Source organism: Scheffersomyces spartinae (assembly GCF_019049425.1).
Source record: "Scheffersomyces spartinae strain ARV_011 chromosome Unknown scaffold_19, whole genome shotgun sequence".
In the NCBI taxonomy this organism is placed as follows: Eukaryota; Fungi; Ascomycota; class Pichiomycetes; order Serinales; family Debaryomycetaceae; genus Lizanozyma; species Lizanozyma spartinae.
Genome location: NW_025065066.1, coordinates 314,104 through 330,160, shown reverse-complemented (window position 1 = coordinate 330,160; position 16,057 = coordinate 314,104). Strand labels below are relative to the sequence as shown.

At 37.9% G+C, this 16,057-nt stretch overlaps 7 protein-coding genes across 7 annotated transcripts; 6 read left to right on the top strand and 1 right to left on the bottom strand.

Moving 5' to 3' along the window:
* Positions 1-380: 380 nt before the first annotated feature.
* UGA4_3 (GABA-specific high-affinity permease) lies at positions 381-2,048 on the top strand (the record flags this gene model as incomplete). Its single annotated transcript, XM_043192822.1, has 1 exon — positions 381-2,048. The coding sequence occupies one exon, from the start codon at positions 381-383 to the stop codon at positions 2,046-2,048; it is 1,668 nt and encodes a 555-aa protein (XP_043047877.1).
* A 1,380-nt stretch (positions 2,049-3,428) lies between these two features.
* Positions 3,429-5,090, top strand: UGA4_2 (GABA-specific high-affinity permease; the record flags this gene model as incomplete). Its single annotated transcript, XM_043192821.1, has 1 exon — positions 3,429-5,090. One exon carries the CDS (start codon positions 3,429-3,431, stop codon positions 5,088-5,090), a length of 1,662 nt encoding a protein of 553 aa, XP_043047876.1.
* A 1,543-nt stretch (positions 5,091-6,633) lies between these two features.
* UGA4_1 (GABA-specific high-affinity permease) lies at positions 6,634-8,343 on the top strand (the record flags this gene model as incomplete). Its single annotated transcript, XM_043192820.1, has 1 exon — positions 6,634-8,343. One exon carries the CDS (start codon positions 6,634-6,636, stop codon positions 8,341-8,343), a length of 1,710 nt encoding a protein of 569 aa, XP_043047875.1.
* Positions 8,344-8,662: 319 nt separating this feature from the next.
* ATG27 (uncharacterized protein) lies at positions 8,663-9,466 on the top strand (the record flags this gene model as incomplete). The annotated part of the gene is made up of 1 exon (XM_043192819.1): positions 8,663-9,466. One exon carries the CDS (start codon positions 8,663-8,665, stop codon positions 9,464-9,466), a length of 804 nt encoding a protein of 267 aa, XP_043047874.1.
* Positions 9,467-9,971: 505 nt separating this feature from the next.
* KQ657_002042 (methylenetetrahydrofolate reductase (NAD(P)H)) lies at positions 9,972-11,834 on the top strand (the record flags this gene model as incomplete). Its single annotated transcript, XM_043192818.1, has 1 exon — positions 9,972-11,834. The coding sequence occupies one exon, from the start codon at positions 9,972-9,974 to the stop codon at positions 11,832-11,834; it is 1,863 nt and encodes a 620-aa protein (XP_043047873.1).
* Positions 11,835-11,990: 156 nt separating this feature from the next.
* On the bottom strand, positions 11,991-12,419 carry NCE4 (Nce4p; the record flags this gene model as incomplete). The annotated part of the gene is made up of 1 exon (XM_043192817.1): positions 11,991-12,419. The coding sequence occupies one exon, from the start codon at positions 12,417-12,419 to the stop codon at positions 11,991-11,993; it is 429 nt and encodes a 142-aa protein (XP_043047872.1).
* Positions 12,420-12,709: 290 nt separating this feature from the next.
* RAD1 (ssDNA endodeoxyribonuclease) lies at positions 12,710-15,976 on the top strand (the record flags this gene model as incomplete). Its single annotated transcript, XM_043192816.1, has 1 exon — positions 12,710-15,976. The coding sequence occupies one exon, from the start codon at positions 12,710-12,712 to the stop codon at positions 15,974-15,976; it is 3,267 nt and encodes a 1,088-aa protein (XP_043047871.1).
* Positions 15,977-16,057: the final 81 nt, after the last annotated feature.

Here is a 16,057-nt window from a genome sequence, read left to right as displayed (position 1 = left end):
GATGCCTTATACCTAGTTAGCGGGAAAGTATGTCGGCCTATCCATTGCTTAACTTAATGTAGATTGTGATTGTTATCATGGAGGATGGTATAATAATGAATGCACAATACACTTCCGGAGTCCATTACTTGCTCCCGGAAACCGCTACCACAGCGTATCAGCTTATCTTATTCTCATGTGGGGTATTTTTGTCTAGTTAACTCTTAAAAGCTGTTAGCCACTTGCAATCTCGATAGCTTTTGTAACGTCATGCACAGTTTAGCCACTTTGATATGATTATACTTGAGATGAGGAGAAGTATATAATGTAATTGTAATCATCAGTTCTTTAATTATAACATTATATATATCAATCGTCCAAAAAAACATTACTTCAAGCATATGGTTCATCTGGCGCCTCTTTCACCTGTCCATTCGGCAGTCCATACAATAACTTCAAAAACTGGAGATCATTTCAATGCCATAGCTACGCATCGTTCAGTAGTTCGTTCAGTGGAACATCAAGCTGACACTGAAGAAGGCCTTTTGGCTGAAATTGGTTATAAGCAAGAATTGAGAAGACATTACAATACATTGGAAACATTTGGTATAGCCTTTAGTATTATGGGTCTTTTACCTTCAATCTCATCCACAGTAGCCATCGGCTTAGAATACGGTACTACTGGTTTAGTGTGGGGTTGGTTTGTATCTGGTATTTTTGTCCTCCTGATCGGTGCCTCTATGACAATGTTGGCATCGTCGTTACCAACATCTGGTGGTTTGTACTATTGGACTAACTACTACGCTCATGAAAGCATCAGAGTTCCTTTATCCTTCCTTATCGGATGCTCCAATACTTTGGCTCTTTGTGGTGGTTTATGTTCCATTGCGTATGGTTTCGGTGCTGAGGTACTAGCAGCTGTCAGTGTAAACAAAGGTGGTGATTTCAACATTACCCAGGCAAAATTGTACGGTGTCTTTGCCGGTTGTGTCATTGCAGCTTGTGCTGTTTGTTGCTTGAGTACAAAGAAGGGTAGTTACATCCAAACGGCGTCTATCTTTATTAATTCTTTTCTTATTGTTTTATTCTTGATTGCTGTCCCAATTGGTGCTAGCAACAATGGTGGATTTAACGATGCTTCCTTTATTTTTGGCAATTCTACTAACGCTAGGGATTGGCCTAGGGGATGGAGTTGGATGCTTTCCATGATGCCGGCCATCTGGACAATTGGTGCCTTTGACTCTGTTGTGCATATGTCCGAAGAGTTGAAGTCCAAGAAATCTATTCCATGGGGTATTTTAGGATCAATTAGCGTCTGTTGGATCTTTGGATGGTGTATCTGTATTGTCATTGCTGCTTGTATTAAAGATGGAGATTTGGAAGCCGTGCTTTCAACGAATACTGGTTCTCCAATGGCGCAAGTTATACTTGATGCTTTAGGAAAAAAGTGGTGTGTTGCTTTCATGGCCTTAATTTCAGTTGGTCAATTCTTAATGGCTTGTTCTATTGCATTAGCCGCATCCAGACAAATTTGGGCATTTGCTAGAGACGACGGTACTCCTTTTGTATACAAGATCATCAAGTACGTTGATCCAAGAGTTAAGGTACCAATTAATGCCACTATATTTGCTGCAGCCCTTTCTTGTTTTATCGGGTTATTGATCTTGATTAATACCACGGCTGCAAATGCATTGTTCTCATTGGCCGTCGCTGGTAACTATGTTTCTTGGGGTATGCCAGTATTTCTTGTGGTTTTACCTTACGGTAAGTCAAAGTTTATTCCTGGTCCATTCCACTTTGGTAAATTCCTCTCTACTGTTGTCAACTGGATTACTGTATTGTGGATCATCTTTATCATTACCTTGAGTATGTTCCCTGATAGTAAGAAAGTAAACAAGGAAACAATGAACTACACTGTTGTCATTAATTGTGGAATCTGGTTGTTGTCCATTATTTACTACTACACATGGGGTTACAGAGTCTACAGTGGTCCCAAGTCGAACTTGGATGGTTCAGATGCTGAAGAGGTTTATTCCAAAGAAGATGATTTGATTGACGCTAAAGTATAGACATGCCTTAGTGAAGTTTGTGTATTCTTTATTTATTTTTTTTAACGATTTTAGTAAACATGAATTGATTTTGATTGCCATTATTATTATACTGTATTTTAAATTTCTCCTCATTTTCCAAAGGACATTTGGTTTCCCCTCAAAAGTGCGATGTTTATAGATAATATACTTATTCTAAAAAAATAAAAGCTTACATAGAAAGTTCCTATGAATTAACACTAAACCTTATAGGCTGCTATTCTTTCAGTATCGGCTGCAAATAAGCTTAACTTACATCTGATAAGAGTTGTTCTAAAATCTGACTATATGCAAAATTCAAGGTATCACCTACCTATCTCGGAGACTCTAGCCAGAGTTTCGGAAGAGATGTGATTGAAAGATAGAGACAATAGTTGAAAACAACAATGTAGAATTCAAAATATAATGTATACAAGCTTAAATCTAGGTACTTTCTAAATCTAGGGGATTTGTTGTAACGAGTATTATACGATAAGACAAGGTAACCAACTTCATACCTTGTAGAAATTTAGCTTGTGCGACATATTAAGTCAAAGAAAAACAAATGTCGTACCTAAACTGGTGATCCCTTACTTAAAAACTTGACTTATGAACCGTAAGCGATACCTTGGGCCTGTCATTGACATTTGACAAACGTACCATGAAGTCTCATTGGCTGATTTAACTTTGGACTGCATTGAGTTCTTTCACCAATTGAGTAAAAGATAAGGGATGCCGAATCTTATCTGTGGATAAAAATAAAAGCCTATCTGAACTAATAATATCCTTTATAAGCCCCCCTTAGAAAATGTCTTTGAAGACATGGGTCAAATGACTTTGATTTTTACCTTTGAACTGCGAGTTTCAATACCCTTACTTACCCTTGGCGATTAGCTTTTGTTCAGACACAATGCCAGACGAAATTTTCTCGTAGTTTTTTGATAAGAATTTATTTTCTTACAAAGTAGCGTACCCCTTTGTGCTCATTTCTTCCTATGTACCCCACGTTCTGGATTACGTGAGGTACATCTATTAAAGCGATTTTATCTACTATGGAACAAATGGTGGCATCTAGAATGCTGAACTCTGGCGACCCACGTATAATGTATGCTAATGATTTACAGGCATTTGGGCTGAAAACATTTATACTCTTTATTTTTTTTTTAAAAGCCTTATCTCGTTCAATTACGTGTCAACCAGATGTGCTGCTATTGTTAAATGAGATTATCCATCTCAGGATTCTTTTTGGGAATTTGCATGCGAAACTGTGATAAGAGTTCTATAAAGCCATTATATAAATATTGAATAAGTTGTCAGAAAGAACTGTCCCCATGCATTTACTTCTTAGTAAGTACAATACGTGCAGGCCACGAAATTGCAACCATGACAAAAGTACTTTCTCCTGTAAGTTCTGCTGTTCAAGCGATATCATCTCGTACAGACCAGTATTTTCACAATGTTACTTCCAATAAATCAGTTGTCAGATCCGTTGACCATAATGTTGGCTCTGAAGAAGCCCTTTTAGCTGAAATTGGTTATAAGCAAGAATTGAAAAGACACTACAACACTTTAGAAACTTTTGGTATAGCTTTCAGTATTATGGGACTTTTACCTTCTATTTCCTCAACAGTTGCGGGAGGTTTGGAATGTGGACCAGGTGGGCTAGTATGGGGCTGGCTTTTTTCTGGTTTTTTTGTGCTATTGATTGGTATTTCAATGACTATGTTAGCATCATCATTACCAACATCTGGTGGGTTGTATTACTGGACCAACTTCTATTGTCCAGACAAATACAGAGTACCATTGTCCTTCGTTATTGGAATATCCAATTCTTTAGCTCTTTGTGGTGGTTTATGTTCGATATCATATGGGTTTGCTGCTGAAGTGTTGGCAGCCGTTAGTGTGAACAATGATGGGGCGTTCTCCATTACTCAAGGCAAGCTATATGGTGTTTTTGCAGCCTGTGTAATTTGTGCATGCGCACTTTGTTGCATAACTACTAAACACGGTAGTTACTTGCAAACCCTTTCCATCTTTGTCAACTCGTTTATTATTATTTTGTTTTTCATCGCAGTACCAATTGGTGCTAGCAAACATGGATTTAACGATAGAGGTTTCATCTTTGGTGATTTGACAAATGTCCGTACTTGGCCCAAGGGATGGAGTTGGATGCTTTCTATGATGCCGGCCATTTGGACAATTGGGGGCTTCGACTCTGTTGTGCATATGTCCGAAGAGTTGAAGTCCAAGAAATCTATTCCATGGGGTATTTTAGGATCAATTAGCGTCTGTTGGATCGTTGGATGGTGTATCTGTGTTGTCATCGTCGCATGTATTAAAGGCGGTGATATTGCAGCAGTTCTTGAATCTGCAACCGGCTCACCAATGGCTCAAGTCATCTACGATGCGTTAGGAAAAAAGTGGTGCGTTGCTTTCATGTCGTTGATTTCTTTGGGACAATTCTTAATGGCTTGTTCTATTGCATTAGCCGCATCCAGACAAATTTGGGCATTTGCTAGAGACGATGGTACTCCATTTATTTATAGAATCATCAAGTATGTTGATCCAAGAGTTAAGGTACCAATTAATGCCACTATATTTGCTGCAGCCCTTTCTTGTTTTATTGGGTTATTGATCTTGATCAATACCACGGCTGCAAACGCATTGTTCTCATTAGCTGTTGCCGGTAATTATTTGGCTTGGGGTATGCCAGTTTTCCTTGTGCTTTTGCCCTACGGGAAGCAAAAATTTGTTCCAGGCCCATTTCATTTTGGTCCCGTTGTATCTACCATTATCAATGTTCTTACAGTACTGTGGATTGTGTTTATTATTGTATTGTGTATGTTCCCTGATAACAAGAGTGTCACCAAAGAAACCATGAACTATACTGTGGTAATCAACTGTGGAATTTGGTTGTTGGCTGTCATATATTATTTTGCTTACGGTTACAGAATATACAGCGGACCTAAATCTAACTTGGATACAATCGATGGTGAAAGTGAGAGTAATGACAATTTGGATCAGATTTTGGACGAGAAGGCTTAAGAGAGAGAAAACTGTATGATAATTGGTCAGTTTGAAACAATTGTTTGAATTCATTGCTGGGCAACAGACATAATATTTGTGTTCGTAAACTATGAATACTGAATCACTAGGTGCAAAGACCAAGGAAATCCTTCAATAGTTGAAATGAAAGCCGTCTTTCCTCTTTCCAATTGTATCTCATTTTCCAGTACTATTATGCTTGTTTGCTAATTAAATATCATTTACTAGTAACACTATTTCATCTTTTCATCTTCGTCATGCTATGTTTCAGTATTTATTCCACCTTTATATAGACCTACGTTGGCTTTCGGTGTGTGGGATAAATTATATCTTTGAAACACACTAATAAAACTAATACTACGAATAATTTCTTACATTAGGTTTGAACATTTCCTGGCACTAGTAAAGAACTTTCTACTACTATATTATGTAAATTCACGACCTAGTTTGAAGTTTGAATAGAACCATTGCACTATAAGGAATATCAAGCGAAAATGTTTCCCCAAAATTCTATAAACCTATTTGAGTCACAAGAGTCCTAATTGGGTACTTGAGGACAAATAATTGATTTTTGTGAATCAGACAGGATTTTTTCTTCCCTACATTGTCTCTGCGTCCTGACTTTTGGCAGGCAGGCCAAGCATGTTATTATTTTATATCTTGGCGGTGTCAAATCCAGATAGTACTTGACAGGATCCAAACTAGAACAATAATTGCTACAGAGGTCAATGGAGTGTGAAGTTTCAGATGATATTCAAAGTAGTGACGATAATTCTGGGACCCAAATCTAGCATCTCTGGGTAGATTGGGACTTCTCTTATCTACGTCCGCCAAATTAATTATGTCCTGCAAGCAAGGCAAGCGATAGGAGTGAACGCAGCACTTTGTCTTGATTGGCGGGTCCCACAGTGGATTATAACGGGCATTATATCCATTCTACTTTAGATTTACTGATTTGTATCAAGGGCACATATATATGCCAATTGTTAAATAGATAGTGGGGTTTTCGTAGAACCGTTTGTATTTGGTATTTTTTTCTTTTACTCGTTCGTTTTATTGTGGAGAAAGAGAACGGGTATGCCACTTAGTTTATGCGAAATATGTAGCGACAAAATGGAGTCTTTGTAGTGTTTATTTCTCTAGTAGCCTTTTCAAGAGTTGACGTGTTTGGTAATAATACTTCATAATACGGCATCTTTAGTCCACCAAGGACTTATATCATCGAAGTTAGAGCGTCAACTTTCTGGCTTCAGCGTTAAATCAACTATTAATGACGTTCTATATATACAACCTTAACGGCCTTGGAATGCTTGCGTCAAAACTTCCTGTTTATGGAAGTGATTACCGCAGTTTACTCTCTGCTGCAAACTAGTTATATAACAATAGTTTTCAGGCATATATGCGTTTTCACTTAAGACTAAATCACCAATATCTTATCTCTGTCGTAGTTGCGATTAACTATATATATTGAACATTGGAGTCTTACCTTTATCATCAAGTTTTTTTTTCCACAATTAGTTTTACAACATCGACAAGCTTGAAGATGGTTAGTAAACCTTTAAGTCCTGTAACATCAGGCACCCATGCACTCAATCCCATTACTTCGGGGATTCAAACCATCAAATCAGTCACACATGCTCATTTGCATCAAGTGATGTCATCTAAATCGGTATTGAGAGATGTGGATCCTACTGCTGCTCACAATGAAGTAGAGTTATTGGCTGAAATGGGTTACAAACAAGAGCTTAGAAGACACTACACAACTTTTGAAGCTTTTGGTATTGCCTTTAGTATTATGGGTCTCTTACCAAGTATAGCATCCACAGTTACTGGTGGTTTGGAAATGGGCCCCGCTGGATTTGTTTGGGCTTGGTTCATTGCTGGAGGTTTCACTTTATGTATTGGAATGTCTTTGACAATCATGGCTTCGGCATTGCCTACTTCTGGGGGTTTATATTACTGGACTAATTATTATGCTCCTGATTGGTGTCGGGTGCCATTGAGTTTTCTTATCGGTTGTTCTAATACAATTGCCTTATGTGCTGGTTTATGCTCCATCGCCTACGGGTTTGGTGTGGAAGTGTTATCAGCTGTGTACATTAATCGTGATGGTGATTTTGATATCACAAATGGAAAGTTGTACGGAATGTTTTGCGTTTCGGTGATAGGAGCCTGTTTGTTTTGTTGTCTCACCACAAAGCATGGAGCTTGGTTGCAGACTGCTTCTATTACTCTCAACACCTTCCTTATAGTGTTGTTCTTCATTGCTGTTCCCATTGGAACCAAAAAAAATGTTGGGAAGTTCAACGATGCATCATTTATCTTTACTAAGATGCCTAATGCTAGAACATGGACTGATTTTTGGTCTTTCTGTCTCTCCTTCATGCCTGCTATTTGGACCATCGGTGCATTCGACTCTGTTATCCACATGTCTGAGGAGTTAAAATCCAAAAAGTCAATTCCATGGGGTATTTTAGGTTCCATTACTGTTTGTTGGATCGTGGGTTGGTTTATTGTGATTGTTTTTGTTGCCTGTATTAGAGATGGGGACATTGAGGCAATTCTTACAACTGATACTGGTTCGGGCATGGCACAAGTCATCTATGATTCTTTAGGAAAGGAATGGTGTGTAGCTTTCATGTCATTGATTGCTTCTGGCCAATTCCTTATGGGATGCTCAATTGCTTTGGCAGCTTCCAGACAAATTTGGGCTTTTGCCAGAGACGATGGTACTCCATTTATTTACAAATTCATCAAGTATGTAAACCCTAAGATTGCCGTGCCAATTAATGCTACAATTTTTGCCGCATGCCTTTCATGTGTTATTGGGTTATTAGTGTTGATAAACACAACTGCAGCCAACGCTTTATTCTCATTATTTGTTGCCAGTAACTTGTTGGCATGGGGTTTACCAGTGTTCCTTGTGTTGTTACCTTATGGTAAAAGCAGATTTAAACCAGGTCCTTTTTGGTTTGGCCAAACAGCATCCACTATTATTCACATTGTTACTGTGTTGTGGATTCTTTTCGTTATTATCTTATGCATGTTCCCAGACTCCAAGTATGTGAACAAAAACACAATGAATTATACTGTTGCCATCAACGTACCAGTCTGGGGATTAGTCATGCTCTATTATTTCTTTTATGGTTACAAGGTATATTCTGGACCAAAGTCCAACTTGTCTCACGACTCACCAGGTTCTTCTGATGTTGAAGTGGAAAATATTGACGCTCTTATGGAGCAAAAAGCTTGAAATAGGGAGGTTCGGGAATACTGCTGTTTTCAGTAGTAAAAAAGTTTTAATAGTGACCCCTAGTTGTAATGGCGGAGAGTGAGAGAGTTTATAGTATCTTTACTTTTATGTTAATTTATTCTTGAATAGAACAGATGTATTTAATCATGTATGGCTTTTGCACCCAAGGAAGCTAACTTTTCAATCACGTGATCAAACACATTGACAATACAAACTGAAATATACCTCAATAAAGTGCTAATAAGCGATACTCAAAACTCAGTGAAAATACCGGACTTCAGGGTACACGTATCATAGTTTTCATTGAAAGTGAGGAAAGATGAAATTATTAAACTCTGGTATTTGGGTAACGGGGTTGCTTCTCGGTTTAGCCACTGCTTTTGACTGCAGTGCTAAGGAACTCACGGACTACAACTTTGAAGCAATCAAAGGGGTTCATAAGGTAGAAGTGACAAAGAATACCCCCCCTTCCACAACTATCTCAGATTGGTATTTGGGGGTTTGTCAGAATGTAGCTGATGTCAAGGAATGTCCAGCTAACTCGGATATCTGCGGGATAACTCAAATTAAAGTGGATGATAAGTCCATAGTTTCAGAGATCTTTGGAGTGAACTCCAATTTCGAAAAGGAATTCAAGATTGATGATTCTACTATCAAGTTTCATTATTCTAATGTGAACTGGGGTGATAATTTGGTGGATGTACAAGTATTCTTTATTTGTTCAGAAGACGAAAAGGATGCCAACTATAATAAACTTCAATTACTGCAATGGAATGGAGAATCTGTGATTTTAAAGATGTCTACAAATGGAGCTTGTGCCAAATCAAAAGATAATAAAGATAACAAAAAAAATGCTGATAAGAAAAAGCCAAATGAAGACACAGGAGAGTCTTGGGGTTGGTTCACTTGGATTTTCATTTTCATGGTTCTTTTCTTGAGTATTTATATTATTGGTGGAGCATGGTTCCAATATAATAAGGGTAATTCTATTGATTTCAAAAGTGCGTTGCACGAAGTTTTAGAGAATTTCATTGATTTACTTAAAGGCCTTCCATCATTTCTCAAGGAGATTATTGAGAAGTTCACTGGTAGTTCTCATAGAGGAGAATACAGCGCTGTGTAAAATGACCTAAAGTGAATGTTTGATGCTTTTCTTCAGTAATCATAATAGCAGCAATAGTTATATATACTAAAATATATATGATTGTATAGGTAATTCAGTTCCGTATATATATATATATATATTAGTTTGTAAATTGGTCACAAAATCAGTATTCAAATCTCAACCACCTTATACTACTATACTATCGATAGTAGTCCAACAAATGTTACAACAGGGTACGGTATAAGCCTCAAGTGCTTTGTATTCTTATATAGTCGTTAGAATAAATTTACATTGCATTTTGTTATCCCTATTACGTACGTGATCTGCTTACACCAGAATCTGGTACTAAGATACCGAATTAGGATTTTAAAGTCCGATGCCAATTTTTCTCTATTTTAACTCGGGTCGATCCAAAGAAGTCAAAGTAGATCATTAAGTAACTCTTCTTCCAAATTTGAGATAAACACACAGGCCCATAGGATAAGTTGGAGTAGAGCACAGTAGCTAGAAAATATAATCAATAATGGGTACGGTTAAGCAAAAGATTGCGGCTTTGAAGAATGATGAGAAGTTCATCTCTTTTGAATTCTTTCCTCCAAAAACTGAAGCAGGATTCAGAAACTTGTATGCGAGATTGCAACGTATGCTGGCATTAAATCCACTCTTTGTTACTGTTACATGGGGTGCTGGGGGATCAACCAGTGAAAAGTCCTTGGATTTGGCAGCAACATGTCAAAAGGAGTTGGGTTTAACTACCATTTTGCACTTGACTTGTACCAATACCAACAAAGAAATCATCGACAAAGCCCTAGCTCGTGCTAAGGAAAATGGTATCAGTAACATTTTGGCGCTTAGAGGAGATCCTCCTAGAGCTGAAGAATATTGGACTCCTAATTGTGATTTCAACTATGCGGTGGATTTGGTCAGATACATTAAAGAGCAATATGGAGACTACTTTTGTGTTGGCGTAGCTGGTTATCCTGAAGGTCACGTTGATGGCCTGGATAACACTCTCCAGGATCCTCAAAAGGATTTGCCTTATTTGCTTGAGAAAGTAGAAGCTGGTGCAGATTTCATTATCACCCAATTGTTTTATGATGTTGATAAGTTTATTTCCTATGAAAATTTGCTTAGATCAGTTCCTCAATTGAAAGAAATTGCATTGATCCCTGGCCTAATGCCCGTAACAACTTTCAAAGTGTTCACTAGAGCTACAAGGTTATCTCATGCAACTATTCCCTCCGACATCTTAACCAAATTTGAAAGAATAGGTGCGGATGATGACCAAGTTAAAGAATTAGGTGTTCAGGTATTGACAAACATCATTTCAACTATTAATCAACGTACAGAAGGAAGAATTAAGGGTTATCATTTCTACACTTTAAATTTGGAAAAAGCTGTTGCCTCGGTGGTTGAACACTCAAGTGTATTGTTACCTATTTTGAATGCTACAGCAAGTAATCCTGCAAGAGATAACGATGATGCTATTGCTTCAGATTCCGATGATGACCTCCCAGTTGTCAAAATCCAACAGAAGTCAAGGGGACAAATGAAGGACACTGAGAAACAGGCTTTGAGAGAAATCAGTGTTGGCAAGGGAATTTTGAATAAGGATGCTATTTGGGATGATTTTCCTAATGGTAGATTCGGTGATTCCAATTCTCCAGCGTATGGTGAAATCGATGGTTATGGACCAAACTTGAAGATTTCAACCGAGGAAGCTTATGCTACGTGGGGTTATCCTAAAACCACTAAAGATCTTATTTCCATTTTCATTGGCTATTTAACCGGAAAGATTAATGTTCTTCCATGGGTTAGTGGTGAATTATCTGCCGAAACTGGTGTTATTCAAGAAGAACTTTTCGAATTGAATGAAAAGGGATGGTTTTCTTTGGCTTCGCAACCAGCAATCGATGGGTGCCCTTCGAAAGATAAAATCTTTGGTTGGGGTCCAAATAATGGACTTATTTATCAAAAAGCCTTTGTTGAGTTGTTCATTCCCAAGGAAACATGGGATAATGAGTTAAAGCTAAGATTGAAAGAACAATTAGATGATCGTACTATTACTTATTTTGCGGGTGATTCAAAGGGGAATATCACTTCAAACTTACCATTGAACAACTATAAGGCTGCTAAAAATGCTGTTACTTGGGGTGTTTTCCCACTTAAGGAAATCGTCCAATCTACCATTATTGATAACAATTCCTTCGAAGCTTGGAATGAAGAGGCCTTCCTTTTGTGGTTGGAGTGGTCACGTTTATATAAATTAAAGACCGATTCATATGAGTTGTTGAACGATGTTTACAACAACTATTATTTGGTCAGTTTGATTCACCATGACTTTAAAGACGAAAGAGCTTTGTGGACAACTTTGTTAGGTGAATAACTATCTCATCGGTGGAAACTTTAGTTCTCGGGGAGTGTGAGACATAGCATAAGATACTCTTAAGTTATACTGCGATAACCTTGATTCCACCGACCATTGACTATCGACTCTTGATGAAGTATACAGCATATATAACAAGATTCTCCATTAATATTCTTAGCTTTTGTAGAATTTACTTTTCTTTACTTCATCTTGAAGCAAGCTGATGTTCTTTTGCACAGTCCCTGAATTGAGCCGTTCCACCAATGTCTTGTCATCATCACAAGCTCCTAAATACTGACATTGTGCTGAGTGTAACATTAAAACACCATATTTGATCAAAGTTCCTTTATGAACCACCAAACGTCCACCTAATGGCACGTTCAAGGGTGTCCCTGTTTCCTGACGTTTGTTTCTAAGAAACCTGAGTGTATCAACATATTCAAACGCGTAAGACAAGTTATCATACCTATCACTTAACAATAACTTGAGCACATTATTTTCGGCACCACCATCTCGAGATTGATTCACATTTATAATGTTCGAGTCACCCTCATCATCAATGGGAATATCTCGGATCACTTCACGTGCTGGCTTCTTCCCCATGGCCGTTTTATTATGTAGTCTATCAACTAGCACCTTCATGGGATCGTAATGTTCTTTCCATTCATCTATTTGGTTGATTCGTGATTTGGAACAGTTTTCTATCCTTAAAATGTTGAACAGCACCGAGTGATCTAAAGTAGCTTCCGGAACCGTCGCATATTTCCTCGGATCAAAGGGATGATTGGAGTCCATTAGCAAATGACTGTTGCTACTGTTGTTAAATTTAATTGCGAAGTGAACATTTTTATTGTGAACTCAACTCAGAGTATATACAATAGCAAACCCATAGAATGTCTCTCTTTGTTGAAGATGAAGACGTGTACGAAGATGCAGTACATCAAGAACAAGAGATCGATAGGTTGTTTGAACATCAAGAGACTTCAAGAGAACCCAGTCAATTTTCTGTAAATATCCGATCAAGTACTGATGCCAATGATGAGGGTATACCATTGACATTTATTCCACCTGAAACTATACCTGAGTTTGAGGCACGAGAAGTGAGTTGCAATCTCCCACTTAGTTTCCAGCAGTTGATAGTCGAAGATTTGATGTCACGAGATGGGCTCTTGGTTCTTGGGAGGGGCCTTGGTTGGGATTCGATTGCTGCCAATTTACTCCATGGACTCAGTTTCCCTACAGTTACTTTACAAAACGGTAATGTTCGCCGTACTAAACGGAGTTTGATTGTGGTACTTGGTGCCAACGAAACAGAGTTCGTTAGACTACGGGAAGAGTTGTATGAATTATTGTGGATTGATGATCTTGAAGGTGAGACTCCTGTGGTTAGTATTGGAGGTGGAGGAGCGTCCTCTGATGGCCTGCTGAATCATAAAAGGAAACAAATATATGCCAATGGAGGAATTGTGGTAATGACAGCGAGAATAATGGCAGTAGATTTACTTTCTGGATCTCTTGATGCCAACGATATAACTGGCTTATTATTGTTACATGCTGAAAGAGTAAGAGAAACTTCTTCAGAAGCATTTGTGGTTAGTTTATTCAGAGATAAAAACGATTGGGGGTTTATAAAGGCTATTTCGGATGAACCTGAATCAATAACTGGATTCACACCTTTAGCTACTAAGTTGAAACTTCTTCGGTTGAAGCATGTTTTATTATGGCCGCGATTCCATGTAGAAGTATCTGCTTCGTTAAATGCTTTGAAAGTGAAACAATTACTGAACAGACAGAAGAAGGAATTGGAAAGACGTCGGACAGTTACAGAAATCAACACGAGAATGAGTTCAAGAATGGTTAAAATTCAAAATGCTGTTTTAGCTTGTATCAATGAGTGTTTACAAGAATTAAAGAGACATAATACGGAATTGGCAACAGATTATTGGAGTATGGATAATGTTCATGATCCTGATTTTGTTACCAGAATTCGATATAATTTGGATGTCCAATGGCACAGACTTACATTCACCTCTAAACAATTAATCTTTGATTTGGTTACATTGACTGATATGCTTAGGAAATTAATTAGTTTGGACTCAGTTTCGTTCTATGAATTTGTTCAAGGGATTTTGGATACAAATATTCGACATGCCAGTACCAATTCCATGGCACCTGTTAATATGAGTCCTTGGCTTAGTTTACCAGAGTCTAACATTATCATTTCTAATGCAAAGGATAGAGCATTAGGGAAGATAAAGCGGACAAGACGTAGAATTGTGGAAAATTTAGAAGATCCAGAAGAATCTATGGTTGAAACTGTTGACGTTGAAGAATACTATTTGGAAGAACTTCCGAAATGGGAACAATTACTTCAACTTTTAGATGATATTTCTCACGAGAAGATGGTTCTGACAAATAAAAATAAAGGCCCCATATTGATTGTTTGTTCTTCTGATACAGTAAAACAGCTCTCTACATTAATAACGTCAGCGAAGTTAATTGAAGATACTACCACAAACAGAAAACATTTTAGTTTCAAACTGTATATGGCTTCGAAGCTTAAAGACTACTTATTCTGGAAGGAAATAAGCAAAAGAACAAAATTAGCTAATCAAGAGATATTCAAAGCAGAAGACAATGCACAGAATATTGATAATAATGACAGTAATTTTGAATCCAATATAAATGCTTCTCAGATAATCACAAGCAAATCTTTCAGCAATGCTCTAGAGCAACCAACAAGTAAAAGAAGAAGAACAAGAGGTGGTGCATCCACAGCAAGGGTTCAAAAATTATACAGTGCGTCAGAAAGAACAACAGAGGCAGCCGAATTAGATACTGCAATCATCGAACAATTAGATAAGGACTTGAAAGATGACAAGGTGGAAGAAGTTGAACCCGAAAGTAATGAGTTCTACCACGTTATGGAATCAAAAAATGACCTTGAAATCGACGGAGGAGGGTTTATCAATGACAACAATGAAGATGAAGCATCCACAAATGAATCACTATTAAAGGCATTAAAGGATTCATTATTAGAAGAGCTCAGTTTTGAAATGATCAAATCTGATACTGAAATCATTATTCAATCATATGATGACCGTGATGGTGACTCACTTTTACAGGCCTTAGAGCCATCATACATTATCATGTACGAGCCTGATCTTTCATTTATTCGACGAGTGGAAGCATACCAGGCCATCAACGAAGAGCACCCGGCGAAAACATATTTTATGTATTACGGTAATTCTGTTGAGGAACAAAAGCACTTATTAAGGATCAAGAAAGAGAAGGACGCATTCACAAGATTGATCAGAGAGAAATCTGAATTGGGAGAGCATTTCGAAACTGACCTAGATCGTAACAGATTCAGAATTACCAGGAAACAAGTGGTTAATACCAGAATAGCTGGAGGGGCTAATTTTAGAACCGAGACAGACGAGTTCAAAGTTGTTGTTGATACAAGAGAATTTCTGTCATCATTACCCAGTTTACTCTACCGAGTGGGTATTACTGTGGCTCCCTGTATGCTTACAGTTGGAGATTATATTCTTACGCCCAAGATATGTGTTGAAAGGAAATCCATTCCTGATTTGGTATCAAGTTTAAGAAGTGGAAGACTATATCAACAATGTGAACAGATGTTTAGATATTATGAGTTGCCCACACTTTTAATTGAATTCGATGAGAATAAGGCCTTTTCGTTCGAGCCTTTCACGGATTCAAGATTCCAACGAGTAAATGCCATGAATCCCACCTACAATCTGATTCTACAGCAAAACATCCAATCACAAATCATGTCACTCCTTGTTTCATTTCCGAAGTTGAAGGTGATTTGGTCTTCATCTCCATATGAAACGGCTCAGATTTTCCTCTCTCTCAAAGCGAACCAAGAAGAACCGGATGTTGGTACCGCACTTGATATGGGAGTCAACAAGGCTTTGAAGACAGAAGATGGTGGTCCACCTCAGTATAATGATGAAGCCATTGACTTTCTTCAAACAATTCCTGGTGTCAACAAAGCCAACTACACGTTGATAATAAATCGTATGCGCAATGTTGAAGCTCTAGTAAAACTCACAAAGCCCGAGTTTGAGCAACTACTTGGGGAAGAAAATGGTCGAAAGGCCTACAACTTTATAAACCATAAGATCGCATAACGTTGTTTGTTGCTAACGTTGCTGCTCCCCGTACCTCAAGAAGGAATGAAGTAGCATTTCTTACTTCTTGTTGTTTACCTT